Below are 10204 nucleotides of genomic sequence, written 5' to 3' on the forward strand. Positions count from 1 at the left end.
ACGCAGGGGCCTGGAGTTAGGTCACAAGCGGCCGCCGGCAGCAGGGAGCTGAAACGACGCCGCAGACACACGCCGCCTCTGCCTCTGCCGCCGCGGGGCGAGCCTGGCCTAGCCTGGGTTAGTGTCTTCAATATTCACCATGAGGTAAGGACTGGGCTGCCACATGTCTCAGCCTCTTGTCATGCTCCTTCCCGGGGACTTATGACAACTGTAATCAGACAACAGGTTATGGGGTGGCCCCGCGTGGGACTCCGGGGGGACGCAGCGCTCCTGAGGACAAGGAGCGTGCTGGGGACGTCTGTCCTGGGGAGGTCTGTCTGTCTCTGGGCCCTGGCCCTGGGCTCATGGGAGTTACCCGTCGTGCCTGCAGGAGAAGCAAGGGGGCTCTTGGTGCTGAGGGGTCGTCAGTACCGGCGCTGGGGAGGCCTGGCAGGTTCACACTGCGGAGGAGGGACCCGGGCCCACGGCAGGCCCCCTCTGCGTGCTCAGCCCTCCACCCAGCCCACCTTGCCCCTCTGCTCTGGGCCGCGGGTGAGGTCACAGCCAGGCCAGCGGACCACACACAGGGGCACGGGCCAGAGAGAGCGGCCCCCTGCACTCTCCGCCACTGCCCGGACCCAGAGGAAACAGAGAGCCTCTGCCCCGGCCCCCGGGAGGCTGCCAGCCTGCTCGGGGAACCTGAATGCACCAGCTTTGCAAAAGGAAACTGTCACAGCTCTGAAATCATCGGGAATGACAGACAAGTGCTACACCCTACCGGGCAGGAGCCGTCATCCTCGGCATTCAAGCTGCTTTTGTGGGTACAGCTGCGGCCAGCGGGGAAACGGCGCCGTGACACCACCCGCATTTTGGGGGAGGGCACCGAGGGCAGCCCGGGTGCGGCTGGCGGCGGCAGAGGGAGCCCCCGGGTACCTTGGCTCTGCTGAGCAGCTCGGCGATGAGCCGGATGGACTGCAGGTTCCTCTGGGCCAGCAGCAGCTTGCGCTCCTCCAGCTTGATCTTCTCCTGCAGCTGCTTCTGCTCCTCTGCCTGCAGCTTCTCCAGCTTCTTCTGATTCCGGCGCAGCTCACGGTCCCTCTGCTTCTGCTCCCTCTTGCGAAGCTTCTCTTCTCTTTTCCTCTCTCGCTCCAGCTCTTCCAGCTCCTTCTGTTTCCTGCGTGGAACACACCGGGGGTTTGTCACAGCGAGCAGCTGTAGCCAACACATGATACCCCATACAAGTGGCTTTTCACACAAGGGGGAAAAGGCCACAGTCGAACGATTAAGCATTTAACTCTTTATCCCAAAGTGGACCTCGGCTGACTCAACGCAGCCCGAGAGGTGGAAGGAGTGAGCCGGGCGAGGACCTGCGTGACCTTCCAACGCACCATCCTGCTAAGTGTGACCCAACCCCGAAACCACGAAGAAAACGACCAGCAGACCGACCACATCAAAAGCCACGCCCCCAGCCAGGGGAAAGACGGACGGACGGACGGCGGAAAGAGCATCGGCAACAACTCAAGAAACTGCGGAAGATCCTTGGGGTGCGGCATCTGTGGCCGCCACCGAGGAAAGGCCAGCGCCCCAATGTGGAATCAACGCAACGCAGAAGGACGCAGATGGCCACCAAACCATGTAAGGCGCCCGGCTTCGGTCGGTGCATCCGTCCACAGGACAGCACTGAGCACAAACGGCAGAGGCCCCAGGAAACAGGTTCCAGCTCCACAGGAAAGCTTTCTAAAAATCACCAGTGAAGGCCAGAATGCACGCATACCAGGGAGGCGGCCCCGACGCCGAGGAGGAGGAGGAGGGACACGCGCCGTGCAGAGCCCTGCGCCAGAGCCAAGTAGACAATCCGGCCTTGAAGACAACAGACCGCACAGATCCCCGTTCTGTGAAATTCTAGAAAGGGCCCACCCACGACGCCACAAAACCGCCAGCCCGGCTGCCTGGGGCTGTGGAGAGGGCGCCGAGGGAGCAGGGCAGGAGGGGCCCTTCCCAGGGAAGGGGGCACGTGGTTTCATCCGATCGCACTCAACGCCACCACACTTCTTTGGGTGACGATCACCCATGACCTCAACAAGCAGGGCGGCGACCGCACACACAGCTGGACCGGGAGGGACCCCTGCCCCAGCAGCCCAGCGGCGACAAAACACAGCAAGACCTGGTAAGAGTGGCCCGGGCCGGGCGCAGTGGCTCACGCCTATAATCCCAGCACTTTGGGAGGCCGAGGCGGGCAGATCACAAAGATTAAGACCAGCCTGGCCAACACGGTGAAACCCCGTCTCTACTAAAAATACAAAAATTAGCCGGCCATGGTGACGGGCACCTGTCATCACAGCTGCTTGGGAGGCTGAGGCAGAAGAATGAGAAGAATCGCTTGAACCCGGGAGGTGGAGCTTGCAGAGAGCCGAGATCGCACCACTGCACTCCAGCCTGGCGACAGAGCGAGACTCCGTCTCAACAAAAAAAAAGAAGAGTGGCCTGGAAGCCCCACGTGTAGCTCTCAGCAGCACCGAGGAACCCGAGCAGGCCTGACGCAGCCGTGGAGATGCCCAGCGGCGCGGAGGCGGCCAGTTCTGCCCACCAGGAACCGCGCCTGGTGAGTCTGTGTCGTGCAGGAATCCTGTGAGGGCACCACACAGCACTGGCGTGGGGGGACCTCTCTCTAAACAAATCCAACCACAGCCAGGCCACTCGGCTCCTCACACTTTTCCTGTGGAGAGGGGCGTCCCGCAAGGGAGTATGAACGCGGCCGGGAAGGGGCACGGTCCCCACAGAGAGTCCACGAGAGACAGAGGGATTTCCCCAGCTCACCCTGCCCCGCCCTGCGGTTCTCAGAGGCATTTAAACCACCACGGAACACGGGAACAAGTCACAGCCGCTCCTACAGGACAGGACACAGAGGCCGAGACTTCTGAAGCCTGGGTGGGTGCCACCAACTGCCTGGCGAGGCCACAAAGCCCGCCGGGATGACGCAGACCCGCAGAGACACCACGGCGAGAGGAGACAGACACGGGGATGGGGAGGAGCAGGCCAGGAGAAGAGGCGTCGCGCTCTCCACCACCCCAAAAGGGAGCTGGGCCAGGTGCCGACGGCCAGGCAGTGATCCACGCGGTCTCCGGCCGGGGTATGAAGGTCCTCAAGCAGTTCCATGTGCTGAAGGTTTAACCGTCCTGTGAGCTGTCACCGCCCCAGGAGCTCAGAGGACGGCTCAGGGCAGCCCGGCACATAGCACGCGCTGAGGCGGGACTCACGCCGACGCCTCAAGGCTGGGCAGCTTTCAGAGAACAGCTCTCATCAAGCTCCAAGTCACCTGTGAGGGCCAAACACACCTCCTTTCCACCCACCAGAGAGAAACGCCGGAGGCTGCCCTGGGCCTCCTCTCATGCTCAGCCTCTGAGGAACGACCGTGGGGGGCAGCAGGGGCAAGGACGGCCCTGCGTGGCGAAGGACAGCTCCACGGGCCACCCTGGAGCCCTCCCCCGGGGCTCCAGCCACCCTGTCCTGCTGTGCAGAAGCTCACGGCCTGGCCCTGCTTCCCCGAAGCCCTCTGTGGTCTGGCCAGGCGGACGGGGCCTCTTCCCTGCAGACACACACTCCACTTCTCCCACGCCCGTCTCTCCTCAGGGAAAGATCAAGGATGCAGCTTCTCCTCACCCCCAAGCTGCTTTCTGAAACGTTGCGGGGACAGTCCTGCAAGACTGAGAGGTCCGAGGCTCTGAGTCCCACTCCCCACTTCCAGAACGTGGACAGGCACATTCAGTCAGGCCTGGGCTGTGTCTGCACCCTGGAAGAGTCCCTGTAATGTCCCAGGACTGTCTCCCACCCCGGCTGTCCCGGTCGGCCTGACCGCGGCTGACACAGGGGACCCTGACTCAACCCCACATCCGAACCGCCCCTCCCAGGATGGCGACACGGCAGCACGTCCAGTTCTCCCAGGGTGTCTGCCTCTGTGTACTGCCTGCCTTGGGTCCTGGGGCTCCTGACGGCTGACCTGGGCCCCCCCAGCCCATTCATGGCCACTCGTTTACATGCTGCACCTGCCTCATCTAAGGAGCCCTGGGGGTTCAGATCCAGAGGCTGACAGCCTCACTCTCCCCTGGGGAGGCAACGGGGGCTATACAAAGAGCACCAAGGGCAGGATGACCCCGCTCCCAGGAGTTCAGTGCCGGGACTCTCCTGCAAACATCACCCGCCACACACATCAACACACTGGCACCAGCGTCACATAAAGCAGCGAGAAACGGAAACACAACAGACCAACTCGGTCCCTCCGGAGGCTGTCCAGGAGCCCCCCAGCCAAGTCCAACACAACCCACACTCGGTATCGGCGATATGGAGCACAACAGACGTGCAGGACGCACTGAAGTCCTCGGAGGGCACAGCCTGGTGGGGCGATGGAGGAGGAGGCGGCGGAGGAGGAGGAGAAGGAGGAGGAGGAGGCTGCAGAGGAGGCCACAGAGGAGAAGCCCGCAGAGGAGCCGATGGAGGAGGCCACACAGGAGAAGCCTGCAGAGGAGGCCACAGAGGAGGAGGCTGCAGAGGAGGAGGAGGAGGAGGAGGAGGCGGCAGAGTAGGAGGAGGAGGAGAAGGAGGAGGAGGAGGCTGCAGAGGAGGAGGAGGAGGAGGAGGAGGAATCCGCCTCACTAAGAGGGCACAGCAGGAGGGATGGAGAAGGACAATGGGGAATCCGCCTCATGGGATGCACAGCAAGTTGTTGGTTAACTCCTGCAACGCTAAGAAGATAAAAAAGGCTACAAAGAGTGACCTGAGGTTGTCTTTGGTGCCCCCACCACAGTGAACAACTCAAGGCCATTCCTTTAAAGGCCTCTTAAGTGAAGCTGGGTTTTCATCCTATGGTTTTTTGTTTTGTTTTAAATCTGGCCATCACCATCAACCCTCTGCTTCATTTTGTAAACGGAGCCTCAACCTAAACGCAAACTTGCAAACGGCCAAGGCATTCTGCTTGTTTCAGTGGGATACGTGAACAGCGTGTGGAGGGAGAAGAGGTGGCTCTTTGGGAAAGGCGCGGTCCTGGGAACCGGCAGAGATCACATCAGACCACGATGCATGACAGGAAAACGAACAGAAACACGCATATTCTGCTGCGTCTCAAACAGCCACTCACGCAGGTCCTCACGTGCACAGCTGCGCACCCACAGGCAGGCACACACACCCATACGTGCACACACACACAAGTGCACACACAGGTTCACAGGCACACAAGCATGCACACAGGCATATGTGTGCTGTGTGCACAGATGCAGAGGAGCACACACACGTGGGCACACATGCGTACATACGCACACAGGTACACACATGCACACAGGTACGCGAGCTCACAGGAACGTGTGCACACACGCAGAGGCACACATGCGTACATACACAGGTACGCACACGAGCTCACAGGCACGCATGCACAGGCACGTGTGCACAGAGGCGCACACACACGGGCACACATGCACACAGGTACACACACAAGCTCACACACATGCACGTGTGCACAGATGCAGAGGCACACACGGGCACACATGCGTACATATGCACACAAGTACACACACGTGCACACAGGTACACACACGAGCTCACAGGTACACGTGCTTACAGGCACGTGTGCACAGATGCAGAGGCACACACACGTGGGCACACATGCATACATATGCACACAGGTACACACATGCACACAGGTACACACACAAGCTCACACACATGCACGTGTGCACAGACAGGCACACAAGGGCACACATGTGTACATATGCACACAGGTACACACACGTGCACACAGGTACACACACGCTTACAGGCACGTGTGCACAGATGCAGAGGCACACACACGTGGGCACACATGCATACATATGCACACAGGTATACACATGCACACAGGTACACAAGCTCACACACATGCACGTGTGCACAGACACAGAGGCACACACATGGGCACACATGCGTACATATGCACACAGGTACACACACGTGCACACAGGTACACACACACTTACAGGCACGTGTGCACAGATGCAGAGGCACACGTGGGCACACGTGCATACATATGCACACAGGTACACACATGCACAAGGTACACATGAGCTCACACACATGCACGTGTGCACAGACAGGCACACACATGGGCACACATGCATACATACGCACACAGGTACACACACGTGCACATGGTACAGGCACATGTACACAGATGCAGAGGCACACACACGTGGGCACACATGCATACATATGCACACAGGTACACACATGCACACAGGTACACACACGAGCTCACAGACACATGCATACAGACACGTGTGCACAGACGCAGAGGCACACACTGGTGGGCACACGTGTACATACGCACACAGGTACATGCACGCCGGTACTCACAGGCATGCATGCACACAGATGCAGAGGCACACACACGGCACACATGCGTACATATGCACACAGGTACACACACGAGCTCACACACAAGCACACACACAGGCACGGGTGCACAGACGCACAGGCACACACGGGCACACATACGTACATACAAAGTACGCACACCGGTTCACAGGCACGCATGCTACAGGCACACATGCTTCCATGCACACAGGTACACACAAGCTCACAAGCATGCACACACACACACAGGAATACATGCATCCACACGCACACGAGTCTGTGCACACTCCCCAGTGCCGGACACCAGCGCCGAGGGCCCGCTCCTGCACCAGGTACCTTTCCTCCGCTCGCTGCCTCTCCTCCGCTTCCTTCTCTCTGCGCTTTTGTTCTTCTCTTTGCTGCTCCAGTTCCTGAAGCTTCTGCCTCTCCAGCTGCCGCTTCTTAATGGACGCATCACTCAGGTGTTTGGTCGAATCAAAAGAAACCTTTAAAAGCAAAAAACAGAGTGAGATGGCCTTCCCCCAAAGCCCCCCAAACACACGGCCAGGCGCCCTCTCCCTCTCCCGGGCCGCAGGGCCGAGCGTCCTCAGAGCCTCAGCGCCGGCTCACCACTCACCCCACTCACCACTCACGTCCAGTGCAGACCCAGACAGTGGGGCCCAGAAGCCAAACCAATCCCTCCAAGTCACCATCCGTGGCTCAAGACTTAGCTCATCCCACGGAGTTACGAGGAACACCAACTACCCCTCGCCACTTACTGGACACAAGTGACGCACCACCGCGGCAAGACACGGCTCCCCTTCCGCTACCCGGCTCCCCCATTTCCCGTGGCCACGGCCACCCTGGGGCCTCCTGCCCACGCCCACGGGGCACATCTTAAGGCCACAAAACCTCCTCCAGGAGGCTGGTTCATTTGTCACCGCGAAGCCAACACGGGTCGAAACACGTGAGGCAAGGCCAGGCGGGGTGGCTCACGCCTGTCATCCCAGTACTTTGGGAGGCCGAGGCGGGCAGATCACGAAGTCGAGAGTTCGAGACCAGCCTGGCCGATACGGCGAAACCCTGTCTCTACTGAAAATATAAAAATTAGCCAGGCGCGGTGACACGCGTCTGTAGTCCCAGCGACTCGGGAGGCTGAGGCAGGACAATCGCTCGAACCCAGGAGGTGGAGGCTGCAGTGAGCAGAGATCGCGCCACTGTACTCCAGCCTGGGCGACAGATCGATCCTCTCTCGAAAACAAACAAACAAAAAAACAGCACATGAGGCGTAAGGGAACGTTAATCCCTAGCTTCAAGGAGCATTCTGGGAAGCATTCAAGGTTCTCTTGGTTCTGATACGGTTCAAATCCCTGTCACAGCTCCTGAGGGTCCAACCCTCACCTACTTTACATCTTCCTTAAGATACCGAATTTCCAAAACCACAGCACGGACCCCCTACTCGACCTCACGCCTGTGTCTCTGAAATTCGACGGGCACGGGGCTGTTGCTGTCATTTTACTCAGGGGAGGTCCCCGCAGCCTAAGCGGTGTGGCTGGGAGCCATCTACTGAGCCTGCTGGAAGGAAGCCGCCCGAGGGAGGAAGCGCGTGGGTCTCGGCGCCCAGGGCTCACCTTGATGTTGCAGGCCACGGCCTTGCCGTCCTCGCCCTTGTACATGAGTTTCATCCCGCGCAGGGCGCTCATGGCCTGGATGAAGCCCGCGTACTCGCGGTACTGCACGTAGGCCTCGAAGTTCAAGTGCCCCCCGAAACTGAAGGTGTGGAAGTTGCGGCCCGTCATCTCCTCCCGGTAGGGGTCCAGCATGGGGATGTCCACGTTCCGGATCGCCCCGAACTTCTCAAACACCTTGACCAGGACGTCCTCGCTGGGCTTCTCGGAGCCCGACTCCTTCAGCGCGAACCACTTGCACGGCAGCCCCTCCAGGTGGATGGTGTCCGGCCGTTCTCCCGGCAGGGTCTCGTTCATGTCCTTGGCGTCGCGGAAGAAGGAGTCCCAGTCGTGGCGGGTGGGGAAGTCGATCTTGAACTCGGCCGCGCGCACCTTCAGGATGTCGGAGAAGCCGCTGAGCTTGATGGTCTTGCCGTCCAGGCAGGCCAGGAAAGACTTGACCAGGCTCTTGTTCTCCACCTCCCCCTCGAAGCGGATGAAGTCCATGGTGCTCTTGGAAATACGCAGCGTGGAGAACTGGTGGTTGTGCACCATGCCCTTCAGCCTCTCCATCACCTCCCAGTTGGAGATGGACTTCCCCGGCTGCTTCAGCTGCGGGAGCGCCACGCTGATGGTCATCTTGGTGATGGGCTTCAGGTACAAGCCGTACGCGGGGCAGAGCTCCACGGCCTCAGACGTGTCGTGCACGATGGTAGCCGCGGCCATAGCCTCCGGGACCTTGGGCCTGAAACAGAAGACGCAGACGGTCAGCGTTGGCCTCCCCCCGCCGGGCTCCCCCGCCAATGAGGAGGGGCCACACCGTCCGGCACTTTGGGACTCGGAGAAGAGAAACAGCAGTGTCTCTCTGCCGTGTCAGAGACTGGTTTCTACTTTGTTAAAAGCCATCTCAACGGAGTTTTTTACTTTCTGAAATCATTAAGAGTACACTAAAGGGGAAAAAGCCCAGCTGATAAAGAAGGGGTTAGTGTTGAAGCCTCGGCCAGCACTGCCCGACACCCTACATCCAATAGCACCCAGCAGCTCCCAAGGCCTGCACAATAGGAAGCTGAGCACGACCAGGCCCCTGTGCAGAAAGATAGTGGAGGGAAGGGAACGGGCCAGGGAGAGCGCAGCTGCAGGCATCTGGAAAGGCTTCGTGGAGGGGGCGGCGGCCCTGTACTTGCACTGATAAAACAGGAAGTCTCCGGCTAGGAAAACAATCCAGAACCACGAACCCTAGTGATCTCCGCGAAGGCCAGACGTATCCCGGCTTTAACCCACTCACAGCCAAAGAGTACAAGCAACTTTCCACAAGTTGGGGTCCAGAGTCCCCCATCCGTGCCTTCTTCCTCCACCCACCCACCTTCTTTAACCCACCTCTTCCCTACGGAGCTGACAGGCAGCCACTTCCTGAGGTCCAACTCCAAGCAGAGGAAGCTTCACTCACAGAAACCTAAACATCCCAGGTGACCGCCTCTGGCCCGGCCGCCCACCACATCAACCTGGAGGCTTCCTGCCAGGCCCAGGAGACGGCCTCCTCGCCCAAGCGCGAGGTGGGAGGCGCGAAAGACGGGAGGGAGGGTGGAGAAGCTACCAGAAAAGGTCAGTGGGGCACAAGGGAGGGGCTCCAGCCTGGGCAGAGACCAGGGAACCCTCCCCCCAGAACCCAGGCGGCCCCAACAACGACACGACCGAGGACTCCTCCCCACTGTGGCCTCCAGCCCCCCCCCCCCCGACCACCCCGGTACACCTGGCTGCCCAACCCCCAGCACCCGGCACTGCCCCTGCTCTTCCCACCTACCGCAGCCCCCCAGCATAGCCTCGGGCTGCCCCTGGTCCCCCCGGAAAGGCCCCCCGCATTCGCAGGCCCTGGGCCACTCGGTACCCCCCGCGCCTCGGTCACCGCACCCCTGGGTGAGCGCCCCAAAGCCCCCGCCTCCGACACCCCCGGACAGCCCCTTGCTTCCCAGTCTAGACCTGGGAGCGACCGCAGCGCCACGTCCGCTAGTCCCAGGCCTCCCAGTCTCCCGCTCGCCGAACCCTGGGGACCCCCATCCGGTCCCCCGAGCTCCCGGCCCTCCGAGACCGCTCCAGGCCTCAGCTCCGCTGGGGGAGTCCCCGGAACCGCTCCAGCCCCCACCCCTACTTCCAGGGACTCCCGGACCCCGACCGCAGACCTCCCCGGCCCCCGGTTCCCCCGT

General features: G+C 60.7%; 1 protein-coding gene across 1 annotated transcript in view; it reads right to left on the reverse strand.

Moving 5' to 3' along the window:
- Nucleotides 1-8921, reverse strand: part of AKAP17A (A kinase (PRKA) anchor protein 17A) — a 10853-nt gene extending 1932 nt beyond the window's left edge. Inside the window, exons 1-3 of the mRNA XM_011948261.1 lie at nucleotides 7968-8921; nucleotides 6694-6842; nucleotides 913-1153 (exon numbers count right to left, since the gene is read on the reverse strand). Coding sequence (XP_011803651.1) covers nucleotides 913-1153; nucleotides 6694-6842; nucleotides 7968-8729 — 1152 coding nt within the window. The 5' untranslated portion in view covers nucleotides 8730-8921. The remainder of the gene's footprint in view (nucleotides 1-912; nucleotides 1154-6693; nucleotides 6843-7967) is intronic.
- Nucleotides 8922-10204: the final 1283 nt, after the last annotated feature.

The sequence above is a fragment of the Colobus angolensis genome, unplaced genomic scaffold (assembly GCF_000951035.1).
Source record: "Colobus angolensis palliatus isolate OR3802 unplaced genomic scaffold, Cang.pa_1.0 Scaffold277, whole genome shotgun sequence".
Lineage (NCBI taxonomy): Eukaryota > Metazoa > Chordata > Mammalia > Primates > Cercopithecidae > Colobus > Colobus angolensis.